General features: G+C 31.8%; 2 protein-coding genes across 2 annotated transcripts; one reads left to right on the forward strand and one right to left on the reverse strand.

The window, feature by feature from the left end:
• Positions 1 to 7,240: 7,240 nt before the first annotated feature.
• LOC130892872 (steroidogenic acute regulatory protein-like) lies at positions 7,241 to 17,009 on the forward strand. The gene is made up of 9 exons (XM_057798555.1): positions 7,241 to 7,757; positions 7,871 to 8,043; positions 8,214 to 8,372; positions 10,086 to 10,139; positions 10,207 to 10,339; positions 10,412 to 10,590; positions 11,250 to 11,399; positions 13,491 to 13,771; positions 15,215 to 17,009. The coding sequence occupies exons 1-9, from the start codon at positions 7,679 to 7,681 to the stop codon at positions 15,417 to 15,419; spliced, it is 1,413 nt and encodes a 470-aa protein (XP_057654538.1). The 5' UTR covers positions 7,241 to 7,678; the 3' UTR covers positions 15,420 to 17,009.
• A 4,863-nt stretch (positions 17,010 to 21,872) lies between these two features.
• Positions 21,873 to 24,572, reverse strand: LOC130892570 (SIFamide-related peptide). Its single transcript, XM_057798039.1, has 3 exons — positions 24,548 to 24,572; positions 23,262 to 23,408; positions 21,873 to 22,065 (listed from the first exon to the last, which is right to left on the reverse strand). Exons 2-3 carry the CDS (start codon positions 23,404 to 23,406, stop codon positions 21,977 to 21,979), a joined length of 234 nt encoding a protein of 77 aa, XP_057654022.1. The 5' UTR covers positions 23,407 to 23,408; positions 24,548 to 24,572; the 3' UTR covers positions 21,873 to 21,976.
• Between the last annotated feature and the right edge of the window lie 1,754 nt (positions 24,573 to 26,326).

The following is a 26,326-nucleotide window of genomic DNA, read 5'->3' on the forward strand; positions in this document are numbered from 1 at the left end:
TTATCCGACATAAAATAAACGTAATAGTAAAACAAAAACACCATTATGCATTAATGACAGCGCTCATTAATTTTAGTTTGACGAGTATATTTCATTACAAATTGGAAAATAACTTTACGGATTACAATTTGAATAAATTTGATTCCACATTGTTATATGCACTAGTTAATATCACACATATAAGCCCAGTTGTGAATTCCTCTCAGGATTTAAACAAAACTTCTAATTCAAATTGAAATACGAGGGCGGTTTGACAAGACTTCGCTACGTTAATAGTTAGACTAGTTTTTTTATCAATTTTATCCATATTTTAGTTTATTCATGAATATATTGAAAATAAATGTTACCAATTGTAGAAGACACATCAAAGAAACCTCCGATAACCCAAAATTACATTCAAATATAATAAAATTCTACCAGGGTCTATTTAAAACTAATCCAATTCTTAAAACTCCTACGCTTTCCACATCAAATGATATTATTTCTGTTTCTATATCTTTTGAAGAAGATTGTGTGCCGGTGGTGGCCCTCCTTGGTTCAACTCTACCTCCTGATGAAATTTCCACGTACTTACTTTGTGAAAACTATAATCAGGTTATGCTAGATCCAATCTCTGCGCGGGGATACACAAATGAACGCGAACGCTCAACTGTGTGTTCGTTTTTTGGGTGCAAATGAAAAGACGTGACGACGTTAATATAGAATGAATAAAATGTGGAAGACTAGCACACCTGTTGCCTCATATCGCCAAGACTCGTGTCGAAAGGTGTCTCGCGATTGTCTGGATCAAGCATTAGAAATTATTCTGTAGCCAACGAAGAATTTCTAATCTTCTACAAGAAATCGTTTCATCTATTCAGGAGCACACCATATATTATGATTTAGTGATAACCAGTAATCGATATTTCGTAGCTATTGCTATAGAAACTCACACTGACAGAGATTGTCAGTACTGCTTCCCCAACACTCCCAGTTGTACTGTCTGTCGCGTGTTTCTTTAACAAAATTATCGTCTTCACATACCGGGCGTAAACCGTTCACCGTCGTTGTCAAATTGTTCACCAAAGTAAAGAAATTTCTTGAGGTGTAAATTGCTAGCAGCTAGATCAGGGCTGTACGGTGAATCATCAAACATCAATCAAACTGTTGTTTGAAATGCTACATCGCAATTTCCACATTGTTTCACCCAATACTTCAACCAAGAACTTCATTACCCACCGAACGTTTCAAACGGCGGGAGAAGGAACAAGAACTTCCATTTCGGACCACTGCTATCACATTATCAGCACGGGGTGTGACCTGTAGGGCTGGCATATTATTGATACGTTATATCTTACGAATAATTACGTCTTTCAACTAAAAGTCATAGAAGTTAGGTTTTAAGCATGTCAATGCTAACCGTGAAGTTTACATTCAACTGCTCAGCGCTGCTAATGGCGAAGAAACTTGTTTTTTATATCTAAATTCAAGAAATTAAAAGCTTATTCACAGTCTGAAGAAACAAAACTAAGTTTTTCGTTCAAGCTTCTATAAATAGTTGTAGTTACCTCATAACTTGTTGCTCATTTCCTAAACTCGCCACTAGAGTGTCTAGATTAATTCTAATGACAATACAATTGCTCTCTCTTCTGCTTGTTCGATGAAATTATACTGTCATCGAGTTGTTACACGTTCTTCACAATTGCCCATTAAACAGATCTGAAGAAATTTTGTATCTTCATTTGGCATTGGCATCAATGATCCAATTTTCGAATGTTGTCCCAAAATTACGACTATCAGATGACAAATCACAAATTTTGGATGCTCCAAACGACGTAATTTGGAAGCAAGAATTAAATTTTCGTGTCTTACTCAAAAATAATTTTGATTCATTTGTATAGTAACTTTGGAATCGGCCGAGTAATTGATGCCTGGTTCATAATTAAACGTGTTACTGCGCGGTTGGTTCGATGATTTTCTCGGTTTTGTTCTCTATATGAATCTATGTGTTGTTGAGGTGCCACCCTGGTACTTTTTATTGTCGACGGTTATTACTCTGTTCTCGTGCACGACAATCGGCTGTGCGAATTTTTTGAGCTGCATTTCTTTCTGCTCTCTGTTCGACTGATTCATGAGTTCTTTCAACTCGTGCACATCGAGTCTTCTTGCTATGGGCGTTAAGGTTGGATGTTTTGGATGACATTTTACTAAAATTACTATTTGAATTTTTAATAAGAATAGATTTCGCTGTTCTCTGAATAACTGTAAGTCAGAAGTAAAAAAAATATTCGAAGTAACGTACGCAACGAAGACAAAATGAAGAATGATTTGAAAGAAGCGACGTTAAGTGCTATAGGCAAAATAAGACATCTATAGTGTGTATTCTAAGAAAATATATCACATTAAAGTGTGGCGCCATCTATGAGGTGCAAAGAACAAAATTTGACAGTTCTATGTAAAGAAATTTGCTTAAGGCGCCATCTGTTCCAGACTTATGGAGACTACGATTAATAACAACAATCAACGTTGATGATCAGTTTATTATTAATTAATTATTAATAATTAATAACTATCCTATCATTTAAGTCGGACCAAATTACATATATAAGCCAACTTTCATGAATATCAGTTGGCTGGTTTTTGAGTTGATTCGGAACATTAACACGGACACTGAATTTTTATATATTAAGATTTCGATACTTTTTTCTGTTTCTGATACATTTTTATGATAAAGTTGCTGTATAAAAGTTTCTATCAAAATTATGGTGTGAATATTTTATAAAAAATAAAAAACCAAAGGTATTTTCTATGTTTTTAGCTCAAACTTAATGAATGGTGTTTTTCAAGTAAATAACATGCATGTTTTAGCACCCAAGGGTGATAAGTTGACCTTTTTGATTACTGTAACCCTCTTCAATCAAAAATATTGTCAAAATACATTTTTCAGGATTCAGGAATAAGAAAAAAATGATTTTTTCGCCTCTACGAGGTGTTCGATTAAAAAACTTTCCATTGTCCTCTCAATGAAATACTTTTTTCTGCGAGGTTTATTTTTTAAGAAAATCAAACCTAATTTCACGTGAATAATTGATATAATCCGCCTCTGGTTTTAAAGTGACTCGTTTCCACAGACTTTTTTTTCGTGACGGGTGTTCTTTAATCCGAAGCCGTATGAAAAAAGTTTGGATTTTAATTTCGAGGTAGCCCCGAAGGCTCAGAATATCCGTCTACCAGTCACATCTCTTTCTTTACTCCCACGAGACTCTAAAAAACTTTTCACATATTGAGTGAATGTTGTAAACTTTGGAAATTCGTTTGCGTTCAAAGTTTTCTATCGGTTTTCAAGATACACCTCTCTAATTTATAGCCAACAAAGTTAATTAGGTGTCTCTCTAAATTAATTATTTGCTTTTAGTTTTATCGAAAAAGACTTTTCTACACTGGAAAGTACGTAATTGTCATTGTTAGATGTTAATGGACAACGGAAAATTTATATTAGTTATCAAGTCTTGTCTTTTAATCTACAAAAATACATCTCGTCAACATAATATTATTTGTTTAAATTTTCTTTTTCTTCTTATCACATTATCATCGGCTCTTCTCTCTTTTTTTAGCCACGTTTTCTTTGTCAAATTACATCCAACAAATAGAACAATCATAGATTATCATCTCGCTGCTTTAAATCCACCTCGAGAAAAATAATTATGGCAACTATTGAAGAAAAAATTGTGAGGACACAAACAGACAACAGAAAGAGAATGAAACTAGGAATAATTTAACAAAGATCACAGAGAGATTATCGAATAAAAGAATGAAGCGAGAAGCAGAGTGATGAACCGAAGAATCCGAAGTAATGTGGAAAGATTAACAACCTCAGGAATGGGTGAAAGAAGCTGTTAAGGAGAAAGAAAATAGAGACACTGAAATAAATAAATGAACTAAGTGAAACAATAAATGCTTGTAGAAAGCCAGACAACTTGAAGAATCGATATAAAGAAGATGGGCACATTTTCAAGATCTACAGAGAAGAAAGTGAACCCATATAAGTTGTTGTTAAAATATGGTGGAGATGTCGAAGTAAACATGATATTACAATCATCCACATAAACTGGAAAGCTGAGAAACTTCAAGTCAACTTGACCTCTGGTAGTGGATAAGAAGGGCAACAAAACAAACTACAATAATTACAGTTGTTAAACAGGGTATATAAAATCCTAACCCGTATATTGAACGATAGATTGGAAATTTCTGAAACTAAAATCGGAGAATATCTGGCGAAATCTTTTTGTTACGTCAGATAATGTTGATTAATTTTAACCACCCTTTGATCAATTCAACAGATCCAAAGTGACTGCACCCCTCGAAGACCTGGAAGTGCCTAAAAAGCTGGGAAACTTGATAACGCTCAAGTTAAAATTGACAACCAATTGATCGATTCGTGATCAATGAAGGGATTTATAATTACTGTTCATTCTTAAGCATTTTGACCAACGGTGGACAATGTTTGACAAGTCGACACAAATACATACCTTCGCCGATGACATCGCACCAATATCAAGCAAAACTAAATAGGTGAAGGTGTTCGAAGACATAGAGAGGACAAGGACAAGGGACAAGGACAAGGGAATAACAACCTCAAGTACCTTGGGAATCTGATAGAAGACAATACAAACTGCTCATAATCCATCAAGGAACGAATAGAAACTACAAGCTAAATTCAAAGACAACTATGTGTCTACTGAAGACCAAACTTCCAAACTACTGATCTACAAAACTATTATTCGCTCAGTAGTCTTATACGTTGACAGAGTACGATGAAAAAAATTTTAAATATTCGAACGAAAAGTCACCAGGAGAACATATGGAGGTATAAAAATGGGAGATAAATTGAGAATCCCATATAATTCTGAGAAAACCGTCCACGTACATAACCAAGACATTATTCGTTTCATCAAAGCTCCAAGAAACCAATGGTTCGAACATCAACGTGTAGAAAACTCCCGAATTTCAAAAAAGTTTTGAATGTTGAAGTATACAATGCAAGGAAAAGTGGGAGGCCAAAAATGAGATGATCCAAGGCAAGGGACAGAATGTCATGGGGGTCCATTATTGAGGAGACCAAGGTCCACACGGGGTGGTGTACAATTTTTCCATACATCATTGTCAAATACCGATATAACATGACGGATGTTTTGAATCACTTCTTCTTCAAGTACCATACACTTTGCAGCGTGTAGGTGTTCTCTTGTCCAAAACTTCTAATCTATTATCTGAAGACACGACGAAAAATTGTTGCTGCACCCTGAATGCCACACCAGTTTCTTATGTTCTGTGCTCGGGCCATGTGCAACAGTGTGGATTTATTGTTTCGTCAATTTTTTTAATTTTTATTTTTGCTGGACCAACCGTCTATCTATTTTACGAAAGAATTTTATTTACTCTTCAAAGAAATAGCTAATTGCTTGTAACGAATAGTAATTTAATTTGCGTGGAACAAAAACCATTCAAGTTTGTTAAGTAAAATGTAAAATATTTTTTGTAAACGTATCTGGAAACGTAAAAACCGTCAGTTTTGCCGAACAGAGGTCTTCCTTTCTCCTTTCAGAATTAAATTACGGATACAAAAGTATAAGTACAAATTTATTAACTCGCTTTTGTCCCTCAAACTTGCCTTTATAAAAGTAACAATTAGAAAAGCGAAAAATTGTAAATCTTAGCTAATAAAATGAAGCAATTAAAATTAAATCTTCTGTAACTTGAATTTCGCCTTTCTTACTTTCCTTTTAACAGAATTAAAATGATGAAAAAGATTTCTTTAGTTCATTTTGCACTTTAAAATTACAAGGTATAAAAAGAATAATGCCTAAAAGAGTTTATTTAACAAATATATCGTGAATTTATTCAAAATTACATGTAAAGTTCTATACTATAAAAATTGATATAATATTATGAAGTCACATTTAAATAACGTTGTCAGATTTTAAAAATGGTATGTACATCAAAGAAAAGTAAAACTAAAGTTTATATTTATATTTAATATCAATTAACACGAGAGGGTTATTTTAGAACATAACCTCAAAAACTCCTTGCGTTGAAAACAATTTATAACTATGCGAAAGATCTTTTGAGTCATTTATTTGGTTAAAGTATTACTGTGCGTAAGGAATAGTTTTAAGAATTCAACATGAGTAACTATCTTATGAATTTAGAGACAAAGTGCCCGAAAACTATACATACCCCTTGAGAACAATATGGACCCGTTTATTTTTAGCGATTCATTGTTAAATATATATAAATATGGACATAAATAGTTACTTAATTTTCGTATGATCGTAAAAAAATCATAATCCTAGGACAACATATCAAAATTAATTAACATTTATAAATACGACACATATCTGATATGAAATTATTAGGACAAAGGAATGCATAGGTATTTTATTTTGGTTATGGTTACGTCTGCCCTGTTAAATTCAACAATTTTTCTCTTCTTACATGTGAAATTTCAATCAAGTTCCTATTATTTTTATTATTGCAAACTACAGACAGACGATATAAACTAAGTTTACCACTACCATTATAGCTTATCACATTTTACTCCATAACAAAAGAAAAATTAATTATAATATACTGAAATAACTTCACAAAATTGTTCATTAATCATAAGGAAGCATAATCAAAAGTCCTTTGTTCACGGTGCAAGGATCAAAATCAGCTGATCAACACATAGTGTACGAGAGAGAGAGAGAGAAATTCGACGGGGTTATTTTTTGGTGGGTTGTGGAATTTTTCATAGTGAGGAGATTAATTGGATTTGGCCCTGATATAGGAATTGCTCCTCGGCAGGGCTGGGGTTGTGGTGATTGGTTTGGGGTTGTACGGTTTTAAGCTGAAGAAAGAAAAAAACGAATAATTATATGAACTTTGAAACAAAAAAGAAAGATTCTGCAAATAAAAACGGTTCTTTTCATGTTTTGGGGATATGGTACATAATTGTTTTTTGTTTTTTCTTCGTTTATCTAATTATTTGTTTATTATTTACTTCATTATTCCCTATCGTTGGCCATTTGGTAGTTAAACGCAGAAATCTGCAAAACCGACGATTCGCGTATTGTCGAAATGTCCTATTAAATGTTAAAAAATTCTAGGTTATGTTCGTGTCTTGATTGCTTTGTTTATAGTTTGATTTTACTTTAATGTAAATCAGCTAAGTACTCCACTAAAGAATTTCTGTTTTGACGTTCGTTAATATTTATCTCAACGCCTAAAACGCCTCGTAAGCCATTCTATTTTGGTTTACGATTATAACGCTCTGAACTTAAGTGGAGTAGAAACGTGAACGTGATGGTCGTGAGTGCTTAGTGGAATGCACCCGAAATAACCTATATGAATGAGTTAGTTAGCTCTATCCATCCTTCATTCATTTTTTATAACATTTAATATACTTGTAGTTCTATGACAAATGCTATTACTTGTATCACGTCAAAAGAATACGTGAAAGCTATAGCGATGTGTTTGACATTTATCATCTGTTTACATCATTTTATCTTTTGTATTGTATTCCAAAATAAAACTGAAATTTTTTATTAAAAATATGTCTTAATCAAGTTATAAAAGTATTCATAAGATTACACCAAAGTTTAGAATTAGAATTGCTGTTGTAGAAACAATTAATATTTTGTCAATATCACTAAAAGAAATGACCACTCCTGACCAAGAAAATGTTTTGAACTACAATCAATCTGAAAGTAATAATGCACAATCTCCGCTTGATGTTTGTGAGTAAACAAATATATATGATAAAAAATTAATTTTTATAGTAACCATTTGTTTTTTATTGTCTTTAAATGTGAAAAAAATATGGACTTAACAAATTCTTCTATTTTTATAGCATATTCATATAGTGTTAACACAGCACATTCCGTTAGGGATTACATTATTTCGGAAGATTTGTTGGCTGGTCAACGAACCAATGGAAGAATGTCCAACATCCGAAGATTTTTCTGTTTATTTGTTACTTTTGATTTTTTGTTTACATCTCTGATGTGGATCATTTGTGTTATGGTAATTAGCTTATCGTTTTAATATTTTTATCAGTTACAGAGTAATATTCAATTATTTGAGACATAATTAAAACGTTAACAAAGCATAATATTTCATTTTTAAAACAATATTTCCATTGTGCTCATTTTTCGCTTATGTATTTGTATTGAAAATATTATATTTATTTGTAGTTAGATGGGCAGTATATCATTAAGGCATTAACAGAACAAGTGATACATTACAATATACAGACATCTCTATTTGATATTGTGTTAGTAGCTTTCTGCAGATTTTGTATGTTAACCATATTTTATGCAGCACTCTACAAAAGTCACTGGATTATAATATCAGTAAGTGTGTGATTTTGTTTCTGAAATATGATTTTTTCTAGTACATTCACTGGAACACCATTTAGGTCTCTTTTTATTACAATATCCAGTTGTTATCAGTAAATTATTAAGCTAAGTGCTTGGTAAAAAACAATGTCTTGTGTCTCATTACATTATATTCATTATATAGTGTCTCACCATGTTTCTTTTACCCCATTAAAAATTTTACATCATTAGAAATACACTGTCAAGCATAAAATTAGAGTTACTTGAAAAATTTTTATGTTTCTTGAATTTTTTTTTGGTTGTAATATAGTTTGCTGACTGTTTGCTTGAAAAAAAAATTCTGTTTTTTGAAGTTTAATGAAAATGAATTTCACTTTGCTATGATTTTTGTTGAAACAAAAGAAATTTTAAGACCTTCAGTGGTGAGTATTCCCTCATCTGGCAGTGATAACAGCTTACAAACAACAAAGCATGCTTTGTATCAAATTTTGGATCACTTTCTGTGGAAGATTGTTTCATTCCTGCACCAGTATGTTGCGAAGCTCTCTAGAATTTCTGGGGGCTAGCATATGTCTCCGTAAACGTCTTCCCATCCTATCCCAAATGTGTTCAATGAGGCTTAAGTGTCTGAACTGTGCCAAACAATTAGCATTATTTTAATCTCTTGAAGAAATCTGTAACTATCTTAGTAATATGGGGTCGTGCATTATCATGCATAAAAGTTGCATCGTCTCCAAGATTAAATATGAAAGGTACAACATAGTTTTCTAGAACCTCCATCAGGTACCATAACTGATACTTTACAAAATGGAATTTTCACGGCAATACACGCTGGAGTATATCTCTCGCCTCGTCATTATGACACTCTTTCACATACATATATCTGAGCTAGTAAGACAGAAACGTGATTCATTGGAAAACAATGCAAGTGCTCTTGTGTAAAATTCAACTTAGCAATCTGGTGTTCACGGGAAAATGGCAGATGATTTTGAAGGGAAACTGTCGTGACTGCAAGGTTTCTCAAAGCACTAGAAACGAGAAAGAGAACAACTCTAGCTGCATTGTCCTGAACCAGGTCTTCTTCGTTAGTAATCCAGTCTCTTCCTACTGCTGCCGTACTTGATGCACACTCGAGAGGCTTACACCAACCTTTCTCGCCGCCATAATTGAATTTATGATCATTGGAATACACTGACAGTGACATTACTACACAAACAATTTGCTATTGACTTGAAACGATAGGAAAAAAAATGTGTTGATAATGGTTTTCAGGAATTTTTTTGAAGAGCCCTTTTTGTCAGGAAAACAGTAATAAAGATATTATTTGCTCCAAAATACAAATAATCATGCCAAAACAGGTTTTCTATATCACTTTCCAAAGTTTTAAAATTACTCCTTTGAGGTATCCAAGTCTTTTCCTTAATATGAGCAGCGCATTCGCTCCGCTATCTCTAAGGCTTGCTCACAGAATCTACAGTATTTAATGGGGTAGTAACCTGTGAGAAGACCAACCACCTTATCAAAAAAAATGCTATGTGAGAGGCCCTTTTTTATTTATTCAAGCAATCAATTAAGAAATTACTAATTTTATGCTTGGCAATATAACTGAATGGCCGAGAATGTAAAAATTTGTGTAAATAAGGTCAACTATTACTCCTGATTTCACATTATTCTTGAAGTATTGTTTTGATTGAAATAATCTCTAGCTTAAAACATTATTGCTTACAGATTACAACAGCTGGAACTTGTGGCTTTCTTATTGCCAAAGTGCTTTATTTTGATGTGAGTTGAGTACAATAATAAATATATGACAAAAAATGATTAGTAATTGAATGTATTGAAATTTCAGTGGCCACATTCCTCGCAACCTGTATTTGAAGTATTGTTAGTTTTAGTATCATTCATCCTTGCCTGGGGCGAGGCCTGGTTTTTAGATTTTCGGGTTATTCCACAAGAAAATTATGCAAATAGATATGTTATAGGTAAGATGGTTACTAGTAAACTATTTTCCTCTTTAGTGTAGCAGTTTAATGTTATATTTTTGACATTTTCAGCTGGAGAGACTGAAAGAACTCCTCTTATAAGAAGTTACGTTCAAGGGCTTCCATCTGTTTATACTGAAAGCGTTGGTAATTTTTACTCTCCACAAGGTTCCCCAGAAGGCTCCTTGTATAGAGTTGAACAAACAAACCCTCCAAGACTATACAATCCTGTTCGATTATCAAGGAAAGAGGTATATAATTCATCGTTAATAGTTTTTATTTTACTAAAACTAGAAAATTGCAGTTAATAATACAAAACTAGTTAATCTAGTCTAATTTTATTGATACTGATGTATCTAACTTATTATTCAAGTTACTGAACTATTCAAATGAAGTTTATCTTGCCACAATTTCTTGCAAATGCTTTTGTTTTTATGTGGTTATAAATTTATTTAAAAATATTTCACTACAATTTTAGCAGGTTTCAAATAAACTTTGTAATTCTATTCCGATTTCAATGATTTAAAATTCATTCGTATAATTTTACAATTTGATTAATATCTCTTATCTGATATTCAAGAAGTACATTATACTTTTAAAAAAGCTTTTAGGTGTTTATAAGACAACACCCGATGGGTCAGGTGTTGTTCTTGTAACATGGTAAGTGTCTCTAAATCAAAATCATAAAGTTAACATGAAATAAATCGACTCTGTTAATACCATAGGGGTCTATAATGAAAGTAGTTCTTTGAGTAATTTCTAAAGTATGTTTATTTTTCTAAAAATATTCCAAAAAAGGAATTGAAAAAAAATTGTCTAAAATCAAAAGTAAACCTAATCTTAAATATAGCGAGTATATCAACATATATGGTATAAAGTGCGGATTTTTCTTATTTAATGAACATTTTAGGAACATGATTACAAGAAGTTGGCCTCTGCTACCGTCGAGGAGGCGTGGAATCTATTTAAAAACAGTCTCTGGACACTTCACACTGAAAAAAATAATGATAAAATTTTCGTGTCTGCTGATCGTAATAATAAGAAAATATTTAAGTTACAGGTAAATTTTGATATTTTTATTCCAACTATTTGAGGTTATTTTAATTTTTTTAGGGCACTATGTACTAAGATTTGAATATTTGTAAGTTGTAAGAGGTTTTAGCAAATAAAATCTTCCAATATTCACTATTAAACAAATATCTATCACTTTTATTTTTTTGCTAGATCATGTTTCTATCTTATTGTGTTTCTCCTATCCTCTGGATTTCTATTTTCTTCTTTGTTCTCCTGTGTCAAAATTACAAGGTTTATTTTTAATATATTCCTACATACATAAAAAAAGTCTCTCCAGATATTACTAATTTTGTAATATATTGTTTATCCAATAATTATCTGTGTTTCACTCGCTAAAATTATTACTGATTTGGTTAGATACTTATATTTACTCTTCTTGCAATATATTATTTCAATATGTCAGGCATGAAAATGCCCTCTTCATATTTCATTCATTTTTCAGTACTGTTAGATGGTGTTAGAGGTGTCGGGAAAATAGTAACAAAAAAATTATTTGATTCCAGCTAATGAATATTGATAACAACACCTCTATACCTAAAAAAATATATTTTCTGCGTGACTCTTCATCTCATTGTTTTACCTCCAAAATTCATAGACCTTTTCCAAAAGCAGTTTTTTCGTATTAACTTTTAACTACTCATTGGGGGTATCTGAATGTTTTGCTCAATATGGGCAGAACATTTACTCTGCTGTCTCAACGGCTTGCTTACAGAATCTGCAGTATTTAACAGAGTAATGACCTGTCAGAAAACAGAAAACCACAGCAATTTCCTCATTAAACTAGTTCCGATTTCATTTTATTTTCGACTTTTTTCTTATACATTCTCCAACAAAGACTCTGGAATTTTTGGAAATTGGTACTTTTAACATATCAATAAAACCTATTATTCAGTTTCACTTTTTTCTTTGTTCTCCTGTATCAAAACACTAGGCTGATGATTTATATATTCCTACAAACTTTTTCATCAAAAACGTCTCCCATATATCTAATTTGGTAATATTTTTTATATCATTTAATTACCTGTGCTTCACTCCTTCACTGATTTGTTTAGACCCTCATATTTACTCATCTTGCAATATTTATTTTAAATATTTTAGTTATGAAAATTCCCTGAAGATATTAGAGAAGATATTTATCCCCAATAAATAAGTATTGATAACAGTATCAGGTGGATGGTTTGTTTTGTCTTTTCTATCCTTCTGCATCTGTACCTAAAAGATATTTTGTATAAGACTCCTCATCTCATTGTTTTACTTCCAAAATACATATACTCCTTTTTTTGTATCTACAGTATTTAATGGGGCAGTGACCTGCCAGAAAACCGAACACCTAAGTAATTATCTAATAACCTAGTTCTGATACCATTTGACAGATAACAAACTTAAATCATTTCTGATAATCGTATTTTTTTTCTTTAAAATGTTCTTCATCAAAGAACACTAGAATTTTTCAAATTTGGAAATTGGTACTTTGAGATATTATACCCCGGTGCGGTCCATAGGACCATAACTGAACTAACTAACTTACATTACCTGTACTTATTTTCATTATTTTTTTATATTTGAGTATGAAAATAGACATCAGAACATCTGTTTTTTTGAAATAGTGAAATTTCAATTCTCCAAATCTATTTTGCTTACCCAAAGCATTATTTTATATGAAATATAATTTTGCAATACATATCTATACTTTTACATAAATGCATAATTCAAAAAATGAAAAAGGGAGAAAAAAATTATTTTTCAGTTTTAATAGAGCAAATAGAATGTAATTTATAAAAAACATTGGAAGATCTAAATCAAAAGTGGGAAAAGGTTCATGTTTTTTTGTGAGATCTATAGACCCTGAGCTCTGGTGATGTTGTATCAATAAACTTGCCCTCTGGTCCAGAGCAGACCTAAGGATCGCACACAATAAACATGTGATTCGTTGTTTAATTTTTTTTTCTTATTTCTACTGGAAAGTACACTCCACATATAGACTAAAATAAAGAATGCATTGTTGAGATTTCATCGATTTCAATTGAATTGAATTGAATTGACTGAATGTATATATTAATCGAATTATGTTTGTTAGGCTGTAATTGATGCATCACCGCAGTACCTTGTAGAAGAATTATATTATAAGGAATGTGACATGACAAAATGGAACACTTCCGTTAAAGAAACATATAAAATACAAACAATAGACGAATATACGGATATAACGTATACGATATCTAAAGATTCCGCCAAAGGTCTCGTCTCCAGTAGAGATTTTGTAAACTTGAGACGTTTCACTAGAATGGACAATGCTTTTGTTATATTTTCCTGTAAAACAGAACACCCTTCTGTTCCTAAAATAGACAAGATAACTAGGTAAGTTATTTTTTGTTTAATAATATAGTAATTGACTGATTTTGCCAAAAATAATTCATTTGTGTACAAAAACTAATAGTTGGTTACCAGGTGAATAAAAATGTAGTTATTGGGACATTTTTTGTTGCATTAAAAAATTTTCAACTAGAAGGTTTATAAAAAAAGAAGAAGCAGTTAGCAAGATAGTTGTAGACATCCTTAATTGATGAAATAGTCCATGCAATAGAATCTTTAACTAAATAGGATTAAAACTACTGGAATATAAGTCACGTTTGATGCAGCAAATATATAGATTGCAATAATCAAAAATAATTACTAATAAAGGAACTGACAGCATTATTCATCTTGACAAATTCTTCGAGTACAGTGCCCAGTGAGTGGAAAACCAGCATCACCATCCATATTCATAAGAAAGATCCAATTTATTACCAAGACAAATGACTTCTAACAAGGATATTAACAAAGTACCTCTCGCAAAATATATAATTAAATGAAGAATAACAAGGCTTCATACACAATAGACGCAATATTTATACTGAGACAAATTATAGGAAAATGTTTAGAGTATATTAAACCGACCTTACTATGGTTTGTTGGCCTTTAAACAAGGTGAAACGTGAAAAAGTCATACAAATAATCAAGGAACTAAACTCACTAAACAGTACAAGAATACATACGACAACACACTTATAATAACAATTAGAATTATATAGGATGACAGTATTGAATTCAATGCTTTCCAACCTTGTCCTAGACAGCATAATATACGGAGTCCAAACTGCAGAAGGAGGAGGATACATGATGGGTAGAAGCGAGTTCAAAATTGTATGCTACACAGCAGAAGACGAAAACAATCTATAAGGAACGCTCTTCGGGTTCAACCAAATGGCTAAACAGTTCAATATGAAGGTATCTATCCTCAAGATAAAGTCTATGACAATAAATAAAGAGCCATATGCAACTGAAACGAGAGCGGATACAAGCAGGATGAAAACCATTAGATCAGTAGCTGGAGTAACCCTCTGGGACAGAAAATCCAGTCTGATATTAGTCAGGCCTGTGACTAGATGGGTAAGGAGAAGAAGACAAAAGTGGAAGTCACAAGCATTCGAGCCAATTGCCAAAAGATCAGCAGGTATCTATTGACATCTTAAGATTGAGACTGAAGAAGATGGGGCAAGCTTTAAAATAAATGGAAGAAGAAGAACTAATACTTATCTGGTAATGAGATGATTAAATTGTTTTTTTTATTTATATTTTAAAAAATTAAGGGGATTAATTGATATTCTATTATTAACTAAAAATTCCAAAGTACTAAAAGTGGCGAATGATATAATAAATTCTGAAAATTTTGCATAAAAAAATGTGTAACGGGCATTGTTATTACAAATAGTTACATTTAATACGTTTATATCTTATAATATATTTTGTTTATTGTATTAGAGGGGAAAATGGTGCTGGTGGTTTCATAATAGAAGAATTCAAGAACGATCCAAATAAATGTACCTTCTATTGGATTCTCAATGTCGATCTAAAATTAGAGTGGGTTCCAAACCGTCTTTTAGTCAAAGAATTCTCTTCTATGATGTTCATATTCGTCGAAGAACTGCGACAATATCTTAGGACGAAAAAATCTCCAAGAAAATAGTATTTATAAGACTGATAATCATTTTTTTTTATAAATCTAATATTTGAAATATTGCCACCCTAAATATTTTTAAGTTTTTGTATATTTTTTAATTTGTTCAAAAAAAGTATCAAAGATCATGAGAATTATATATTATAGGAAAATCTCCAATTATACATCAAATATCCTCTACTTAACACTGTACAGACGGGCAAAACTAGCTTTTAAATGGCAAAAATTGAATACTAATGAAGGCAACATGAACATTTGAAGGAGGCTGTAGAATCTACTGATTTCGGTACTGGTTTTTGTTTTCTACGGCGGTAATATTCTTAAAAATCGACCTAGCTTCACTAAAATGGACGACTGCAGGTTTTTAAAGACTTTTTCACAAATTTGGTGTTATTTTTTTCTTCTAAATGCCAATACTTTAGTTACTGTTGCATATTCAAGCTTCAGCGCCCTGCAGAAACTTATTGAATGAGGAGTTTAATTATTCCATAGATACTGAGCACTGTTTAAACTATCACTACACCAACTCTCGAAATCACACTACCTGACGCGCGTTTGTAGTGTGTTAAACAGTTTACCTTACCTAATAATACTAACAAAGAAACTGGCCCGACACATGCAATAAACAAATTTGTTTTCCTGACTTAAAATATAACCACGCTTACCTGGGAAAAGTTAAATCCGGAAATAAATGATCCGCTCTTCCATAAACTGCACAATCACGAACCATTTTAACAATTAGGTCTGTGATTATAACCATAGATAAACCACATCCTATAGATATCAAATTTAAGTTCTCGTTTCAGCGCCATCTCTTGGTTAGTGAGCACTACTAAACGTACATGAAAATAGTTTTCTTTCTGTTTTGTGCGGCATACTTCAAATTGAAATCTTTTATCCAGTTGCCGCCACGTCGAGCGAAACTGTTGATATTTCTGTGAAAAAAAAAATTAGTACTAACATTGTCTTTCGATATGGTTTGAGATTGTTCTAAATAGTATAAGTCCTAATTTAAAACTGACAGTCTTATATATAAAGGTCGTTTTATTATCAAAAGTTCATGAAAATAAATGTTCATTTTAAAGATTTATTAGAATAGTAAGTATCATAAACTCTAATTTTTTGAAATCAAGTTCTATTTTAAAGTTTTAGTTCTTAACCGATTTTTTAAAAACGTAAGTCCTAATTTTACACATTATTTTTAACCATTTCATCAACATTATTTCTATTTAGTGCACTGAGTATTTGTTTTACGAGCCTCGGTCTTAAACAAGCAAGTCCTAAGTTTAAATAACATTTTAACTTCACGATCGTTTTGGTTGATACAACTCTATTGGACTTTGGTCTTTTTTGTGTTCTTAACAGCATAAATTTAGTTACATTTTGCATTATTTGATTATTTTGTGCAGATATATTCTCACTGGAATCAAACTTCTGTATTAAAAATTAGAAAACAAATTTGATATATTTTTAACCACCCCAACAACAACAAATTGCTTGTACGTTTTGCAATATTGTACATGAACCACTTAGGGGTAGGGGTTGACGTTGGTTAGGGTATTGTGGGTTGGTTAATAAGCTTGTTACATTCCCAATAAATTAAAATGAATTGAATAATTGTTTTTATTGTATCTTAAATGACTGGATATCAAACTAGGAGCAAAATATTTTGGTTGACAATCCAACATTTGTTTCTTATTTATTTTTCAAAAAAAAAACTTCACTAATATTCACTTGTTTATAACATTGAACACTTTTTTAAGCTTGTAAAAAACTGTTTATTTCAAAGGGTTGTAAGCATAAACTATCCTCATTTATTATTGAATAATCAAACTGGTGTTGAGAAAAATTCAAGTTGCTATGTGAGAATACCGTACAATTTTTTTTAATTCACGAATATTTAAAAACCTTCTGATAGTTTTTGACTGTTTCTTAAAAAATTTTTGGGAAATGCTATATATATATATATATATATATATATATATATATATATATATATATATATATATGTAACAGTTAATATTCGTTCTCAGTTAATTTTTATTTTGACTAGGGAAAATTAGTTCTAACAAACATCTCTATTTAAAACTAGTTTTTACTAATCAAACTAGAGTTAACTACATCTTTTTATTGGGTAGTGAAAACTAGTGTCAATTGAAATGAAAGTTTATAGTATTAGAGGTCTAACTTCACTGGATGTATTTCTACCATTGTTCAGGTTCAGGTGGATGGCAAGGCTTCGTAAGATGCACCTGGAAAAAATCTTGTGTTTCTAATCGAGGTTTGTACAAAAAATAATAATATGCCCCGGTAGTTTATTTTAAAAATTCTGATTTTTAAATGTTCTACTAGAATAAAATTTTAAATCAATAAATTTTTCAACTGGAAACTGTTTTCCATTAGTAGAATTCTCCAGTTTCAACTGAAAATTTTATTAAATGAGAAAAAAACTAGTAAATTCTAGTATATGTAAAAAATCCCGAGGATATTAGTAAACATTAGTTTTGACTAGTGAAAACAAGTTTTGGCGACAACATATTTTCGGTTTCGTAACTAGTAAAATAAAACACTTTTTTTAACAAAGAATAGTTTTTAGTCAATTATATATTTTCCATTTTCTTCAATGAACTTTTGCAATCATTATTTCAGCTTCATGATTCCGCGCCCAGAAAATTTCTGGTCCTTATCAACAAAAAACTGAACCAGGTACGATTGAAGGTCATCGTCAGTTTGACCATTCAAAGAATTCTGCAAACTTCGAAATAAACGCTAATCATATGGTGCCAGATCATGGCTGTATGGGGGTTTTGTCATCACTTCCCAACCTCCAATAGTTTTCCATGAGTGGCCAAAGATGTGTGGATCACTAAACCTTTCCGATTTGACAATTCTGGCCATTTTTATTTGATTGTTTCATCCAGTTTCATTAATTGTTGACGGTAAACATCAGAATTGATAGTTTGGTTCCTTGGAAGCAGTTCAAAAAACCCAATAATTCTGTAATTCCACCAAGCTTTTTTGTTATGCTGGTTCATCGTGTTTGCTCTATGACCGTTTTCGAACTATGTTACTGTACAGAATACATTTTTCATCGCCAGTGATGATTCTTTTCAAGAAAGGGTCGGTTTGTGTTGAATGAATTTCTTTTAATTCGTGAGTATCCAAATATCAAGCTTCTTAACTGAAGTGACCAGTATCACGTGACAAACGGCACAAAGTACAGCAAGAACATAAGTTATTCAAAACATAAAGCAACGATCTCTATCAGTAAAAAGCGAAAATACTTAGTTGCCAACCTTATAGAATAAGGTTATGAAAACTAATCTTCCCTTGTCAAAACTAGAATTAACTGAAAACGGATTTTAACTGTGACATATATACCAAAAACGATGAGAAGTTCCGTATTTAGTAATATTCATCACTCAACAGTTGGTGAGAGTGTTTTACATATTTAGAATATCTACAGTATCTAAAAAATGAAAACTGTTATATTAAATATAAAAAAATAATTCCACACACTGTCTCGAAGCAAATCGACTCACTATTCTCTAATTAATTGTTGATTTCTTTCATACTTGTTATTATTATTGATAAAAATTGCTTGTTATGTAACTTGGGTCAGCTATTCATACTTTATATTTAATTCTATATACCATTAAGATTTCATTTATATAATAAAATCTAAAATATAGAAAGACTAATAATGAATTGTTAATGTTATTTGATAAGTGACTTTTTTCATTCTTCTCAATATTTTCAAACATTAACAATTTCATTGTCTTTCTATAAGTTAACTAGGTTAAGTTCATATTCATTTCGATATAACATGTGTAAGCCCTTCGCTACTTATATTTATATTGTTTATATACAAACATTTTATGAATTTTACTCAACCATTTTTTTATTTTTGCCCTTTTTATTTATCATTACAAAGGTATAAATGGAAGTCTGTTACCTAATGAAACATATCTAAGTAGTTTGTACTCTATGTATGTATGTGGGTATTAGAGTAGTATATACCAGTACCTGCCGCGATACTAGGGATCTCAGTCTTTAAGTCTGATCTATGACTCTTTTAAGAATATTCAGAATGTGGGATGGCTGTAATTGACAGAGATCTTCGTCTTCCATTTCATATGTTCCCAGATGTAGTACTCTGAAGTTCCATAGTGTCGCACACTTTGAGAGGATATTTGTACTCTTAACATATTTCCTTCTCCTTTCTGGTATCACAAATGGCCTAATTTGTTACTGTTGCTGCCTAATGACTTATTTCATCAATCAAAATTGTAAATGCTATAGCGGGAATGAGCATGTTAAAATAGCCTTCGCTTAAATGTTTATTCGGAAGTGGTTATTAGTAAGATCATATTGAGAAACCTCTTAAACTGAATTAACAGATCCCTAAACTTTTTCTAGGGTCTCTATGTTTAAAAACTTTTATTTTGCTGTAAGATTTTCTCCAAAAAAATACAGGTGCTTTTTTATTGAGAAAATAGACTGATTTTGTTTACATTTTAGGGATCAAAATTGGATTCAGATTTTTTTTAATTTTTCAATAATTTTTATATACATATATATAATCGAATCAACATGTACCGCATACTGGTTTACAGTTATTTTCTATATACACATATTATCCATTCTTTGTTTTTGCTTCTCTCCCTGTAGTGCCTCTTTTCTCAAGTATAGTACCAAATATTTTACCCCTTGTTGCTTTAGGTCTTCTTCTTTTGGTTTTTTGTCTAATTTTGCTTCCCATACTTTCTTCACTTATCTATAAATGACCCACCAACTGAACTGTCTTCGCTCAATGATCTAGATCTTGTCGTATTTGGTTATTGTTAATCGATTCTTTTTTGGATCTCCTTTCGCCTAAGATATTTCATCTTAGTAGCTTGCTATGCTTTTTTTGTCTATTAGTGAGAGTCCATCTATAAATTGCTTTATAGACATTCAGTTTTTTATACCTTATTTATTTAACAGGCAGTTGTTTATACTGTAATATAAGTTTGAAACATTTTTATTTCAGTAGTTGTTTAAAAGACGATTCAATAATTTTATAGTTATAGTTATAAAAGTCATAGTAGACAGATCTTACATATCGTGTACTTTTTCCATTCTTTCGAATACTATTTTAAGACTAGAACAGGCTCAAAAAATTTTTTCCACGTTTTTTATAATAATTATTTCCAATACATTTCTAATAAAAATTGAGATTATAACAAAAAAAATGATTTGGGTTTTTATGTTCAACAGAATAGAACATGAACGACCCAAGGGTCAAGATGGAGCACTTTAACTAAGAAATCAATTACATTTTTGGGTGAAGTAGAACATGAAAATGGAAAGTAAAACTTTCTGTGCTCTATTCTGAACTTTTGAGTCTCCATGTTCAATTTGGTTAATGAATTCTGGAAAAATAAATGTGCACTAAAATAATAATTATTTATTATTAATGAAATGGTATCGTAGAGTATTTTGGGACTATCTTATATTTAAGTAATGTACAAAAACATGGGGAAAATAGTTTATTCAATGTTCGAGCTTGTTCCGGTCTGAACAAGACAATGACTAAAAATTAAAATAAATTTTTGGGCCCAATTTTGATCCCTAAAATCTGAAAAAAAATTAGGGTGTTTATTCGATAAAAAAGGGCACTTCCATGAATTTTTACAGATATTTTAGAACTAATCGTAGCAAAAAAAATTTCAATCAAATATTTTTTTAAGCATAAAATTGAGTTTTAGGGTCTGGAAATTTGGTTACCCCTTGATCAGCTAGACCTGAATAAATATTCAGATCAAAAAAATTTCAACACACTTATTTTTACTAAAATTATGATTATTTCTTGAGTAGTATTAGTACATTGAATCTTCTGATATGTTTTGTCTCTACTTATATTCTATTGATTCTATTTCTCAATTATTTATTTGTATTAATAATCTGAGAGAATAAAGCAAAGTAAGCCTAGATCCTAATGTTCGTTTTGCATTTACTTAAAACATATATCGATTATTTTGTATAAAAATGTAAAGACTGTGATTGTAAAATAAAATTGAATTCTTTATATAACCTATTCCAATTTTACCTTTTTTGCCCCTGAAATCAAACTATAATTTATTTTTTCAAGAAGTGTAAGTCTTCTTGAAAAGAAGTATGAGTTTCGACGGTACTATAGGTAAACCTACACAACATTCAATGCCTGATCATTTCGGAAAAATAAACTCCTTTTGAATTTATAAAAATGGGAATGGCAAGATTCAAATGGGCTTTAGAATCTAATGCCTTTTTTGAATATCCTCAATATTTTGATACTAAAAACGATTTGTTTCCCTGCACCACGAGTTGAAATGGAAACCTGCTGACAATATGCTACTCTACTACTATGCTTTTTTTATTTTAATAAAACTATTATTTCCGTCGGTAACAATATGTTGGATGGAATATTTAGAAAAACTGTTACGATTTTAATAACTTTATTTCCATCTAATTTAATTTTTTACAAAAGTTCAGGTTAATTTATTCGAGTCCGTTTTCAGTTCGTATGTTTTCGGTGATTTATTTTATTTATCTTGAGTTGGAAACCAAGAGGCACACGCTTCACTAGCTATCTCGCACATTGCTGATAAAGCTTTTCCAGCATTTTCAAAATCTGTAAATAAAATTTTAATTAGCAAAATATGTTTTTACAACTAAAACAGAAGAATTACATAAGGTGGATATGCGGATGAACGTTTGCAAGTAGATGTCTCAAGACAATTGAAATATGAAATGAGTACATTAAAAGGAAATACAAAGTAACCATAAGCAAACAATCATGGAAAGTACTACTGGAGGAGTTTTGTTGCTGGTGTTAGTATAAAATTGATGGAAATAATGGAAAACATTTATATTAAGGTATATAAAAGAGTTTACACCTAAGAGTAGGGACCCAACGAGGACCATTGGGCATAGCATAGTACCCTTGCGCTTGGACCATCGCATTTTTGTACCAGTTACTTCAGAACTAGCGTCCTATAAACATGGATTTTCCAACATCTTCTTCAGAAGAGGAAGATATCCTTATGAAATAAAGTGCTGAAAATTGGTGTCTGTATAAAGATAGACACAGAACAGCAATGTACAACAAAAAAGTATGTTGTATGGAGAATTTCATTTATATAAAGATTTAATAAAAGATCAGATCGTTTTTTGACTATATGCGGTGTAATGGTCGGCATTTTGATGTTCATAGTTAATTGTGGGCGGCCAAGAGGCCGTTGAGCACATGGGTCTTCAGATAAGCCCGTCATACCCCGCATCACTTGAGAAGCCAATTAAGCGCTTTGGCTTAAACCCTTTGATGTTATTAGGCAAGTGGTGAGTCTCGTCTCGTACGAGTGCATAGCACTCACAGATGACTTTGTCCGCGGTTTCATCCTCCTCCATGCACCAACGGCACTCCGGATCCTCCGCGATGCCAATGGTGCGGAGGTATCGTCTTAATTGGCAGTGTCGCCTGTTTCGTTTGCGTGTGAGACGCACAAGGTCCATCTATGTCTTCGCTTGTCCTATGCCAGGTGTCTCTATCCTTCTCTGCCGAGCCCGCCTTGCAAGTAAAACGTTAAGAGACGCGATAGCAACACTTTTAGCCACACCAAGGATGGGTTCTCGCCGATCCCAGTCTGCCTTGATATTACCATACATTTCAAATACCGTGTGCTACTTTTTTTCTGTAAGCGAAGCTTTGATTCAATGTTATGGTCGGAGCAAATGTTTATGTCGAAAAGTTTACAGAAAATTTCAATACTAATAATGAAGGAATTCATTTTGTTGTATCTTATATTAAATTGCAATTTGTATATCTACCATTATTTCCTGTCGTCCGTTTTCCAAATATAGATCCATTGAAAGGTGGTCTTCTATAAGCTGCATCTGAAGAAGATATGACGCCAAACATGACTATAGCTACTACGAAAAATATAGCCAGGGTCCTTTGAAGTTTGCTGTTCATATCTGAAACAAGATGTACTGAATATACTGTTTACACCAACACTAACAATTATACTGTCTGACGCGCGTTTCGATAACCAAGTTATCGTCTTCAGAAGGTAAACTTCAGTCTCTGAAGACGATAACTTGGTTATCGAAATGCGCGTCAGACTGTATAATTGTTAGTGTTGGTGTAGTGGTGGTGTAAACAGTATATTCAGTATGAATATAGCCAACGGCTCCAGAAATTCCAACTTAGTTGAAACAAGATATGCTTAACGAAACTTTCTACATTGAATTCAAAAGCAGTTGGAATACATGTTGGTTCTTTTTGAAAAAAAATGAAAAACTTTTATTCGAAATTCCGTTAAAGATGTTAATGATTCTAATAACGAATATTATAATTTATTTCCTATAGTTTTAATTATTCTATTATTGATTTTATATTTAACATTTTCTTCATTGAATTTATTATTGTTTTATTTTTTTTTAATCATTTTAATTCCTACACTAATTTTTATTATAGGTTGATTGTATCAGTCTGGATGTTTTGAAGCTTATCCATTATTTTATACTTGTCTTTTTTATTTAATTAGATCTTTAGTGATCAAACCACCTCATTGAAACCCTATTCCAGTTGAAGATGTTGATGACCAGTCTGGTTTTTCCTGGTACTCCATAGCTGCTTTCAACTAATTCAATTTAATCTTCATGGTGCCTATTTTCTTTCAAAGATTTCTTACATTTTTTCTCTTATCGACATTATTTTCCATTATTTCATATTTTTCTTGTGATGTCCTCTTCTACTTGCTCTTGTCACTTAGATTTTGGAATGGCCCCTTTTGCCAAATTATTAAGACAAACAGTGATGCTTGTCTATTTATCTTGATTAATAATGATTAATGTTATATAGGGGTTAGTATTTTCATAGAAAGGGATTTTATAATGCTTTATATTATTGATTACAAATCTTAAAGTGCGAAAAAATTAGGTATAACTGATATTGAATTAGCTGCTGAATTATGCTAACCGAATACAACTTTTCAAATTTCAATGTCGAGTATTGAATAGTGAAACTTTCTAAAATCAACAAATAAAGTTTAGACGTCTAAAAAATCTTATAGAAAATGAATGCTTTGATAAAGGGAAACAGAAATACTTACTTGGAAGTATTAGTTGATATTTCAACACTAAAGAACGGCAGAGACTGAATATCTGTGAAAAATATCACAACTTTTATAGTTTAGAGTGTTGTAGAGCATGCTCGATGAAAACTTGGGTTTTGATGTTTGTAATTAAGATTCCATTTGCTGTCATATTTGAAAGTTAATTCGATAAATTATCGTGAATTTCCCTCGGTGAGCATGTTTCAATTCCCGTCTAATAAATTGAGTTATTCTACAGTAACCGTTTTCTGCTGTTTCCAATAAATGTTTGTTTATTGCTCGAAAGTAAATTGCATTTTTTAGAAACATTTTCACAATGTTATACAAGATGTCCCCAAAATTTGGACAAATCAAAATAGTATTCCCCAATAAGTCTACTAACGCAAAATTTATAATCTAACAGAATACACTGAGAAAAGTTTTCTATACATCTACTGTAATTAAATGTGTAGTAGAACCTACGAGGATGGTCTCTGAAGTACCTGACCAAAACTCAAATTTTTCAACGTGTTCTTCTTTTAGCTCCATATACTTCTCCCAGCGATGTTCAATAAGTTTGATATCCTTTTTATAATTAGAATCCTCAAGCTCCTCAAAATAGCCATTATTTGCCAACATCACCTGTTCATTGTTGGAAAATCTTAGAACATCGAGTCTGGGAACAGAAAATAATCCGATGTGGCTAAATCTGGCGAATAGGGTGCATGAGATAGAAAGTCAAACTTTAATCCATTGATTTTGGCCATTGTAATAACGGATATGTGAGCTGATGTATTGTCTTAATGAAACACTTTCTTCTTAGCCAAATGCGGCCGTTTTTGTTTGATTATATCGCATTATACTCTCCGTTGATAGATTTTTCTTCTTCAAGATAGTTAATGCAAATTCTACCACGCGCATCCCAAAAAAATGACGCCATAACCTTGCCTGCAGATGGAACGATTTTTGCCTCCATCGGAGCCAGTTCCCTTTTTCATTCCATTGTTTTGATTGTTCTTTTGTTTCAAGTGTGAAGTGATGGACTCACGTTTCATTCGTGGTAATGAAACGGCGCAAAAATTGGGCTCTATTACTGTGAAACATCTTAATGACGCTGTTTTTGTTCCATTGTGAGCAAACGCGACACCCAGCTTGTGCACAGCTTTCTCATTTCCAAATTTTCAGTTTTAAGCGATATACCGCACTTTTTGAACTGTCTACTATATCTTCTAGCTAGCGCACTTTCAGTCGACGATAATCCAATACTGCATTGTGGAATTTCTTCAACGTTTTTGGAGTCGTCACCTCATTTGGTAGACCACTGCGATGCTGGTCCTCGCGGGTCATACGGCCTCGTTTAAACTCTGCTACCCAATATTTTACTGTTGATAATTAAGGAGCAGTATCTCCCAGAAAAAAATGTAATCCATTTTTTCCATATTTACAAATTCATTGAAAACGTTCACTATTGATGGCTGCCGAACAAATACTAAACAACGTGGCGACTTCAAACTTGAAACATATGCTTTCTAGATTGTGTACTTTTCATACAGTGATATTTTTAAACAAATACCGCCATCTCTAGTTCAGGCCAAATATTTCTGGCACCATCTTCGTACCTAGTATGTTTTTCTAATATCTTATTTTTTCCCGTCTTTTCCCATTTTGCTTCAGTAAGTTTTGGCTTCTCACCACTTATGGATTATTTTTCTGTCTTTTTAGTATTGGATTTATCTTAATATTTGTAATTTCCCAAATATGGCTGCCAAACAAATACTAAACAACATGGCGTCTTTA

The sequence above is a fragment of the Diorhabda carinulata genome, chromosome 4 (genome assembly GCF_026250575.1).
Source record: "Diorhabda carinulata isolate Delta chromosome 4, icDioCari1.1, whole genome shotgun sequence".
Taxonomy (NCBI): Eukaryota; Metazoa; Arthropoda; class Insecta; order Coleoptera; family Chrysomelidae; genus Diorhabda; species Diorhabda carinulata.

What these genes read in the sequence shown, in the direction of transcription:
- LOC130892872 (XM_057798555.1), top strand. Translation starts at nt 7,679, where the DNA reads ATGACCACTCCTGACCAAGAAAATGTTTTGAACTACAATCAATCTGAA. An exon ending in TGTGGATCATTTGTGTTATG is followed by an intron (nt 8,044 to 8,213) that starts GTAATTAGCTTA and finishes ATTTATTTGTAG; the next exon opens with TTAGATGGGCAGTATATCAT. An exon ending in TTCGATTATCAAGGAAAGAG is followed by an intron (nt 10,591 to 11,249) that starts GTATATAATTCA and finishes TGAACATTTTAG; the next exon opens with GAACATGATTACAAGAAGTT.
- LOC130892570 (XM_057798039.1), bottom strand. Translation starts at nt 23,406, where the DNA reads ATGAACAGCAAACTTCAAAGGACCCTGGCTATATTTTTCGTAGTAGCT. An exon ending in ACGGACGACAGGAAATAATG is followed by an intron (nt 22,066 to 23,261) that starts GTAGATATACAA and finishes TTTTATTTACAG; the next exon opens with ATTTTGAAAATGCTGGAAAA.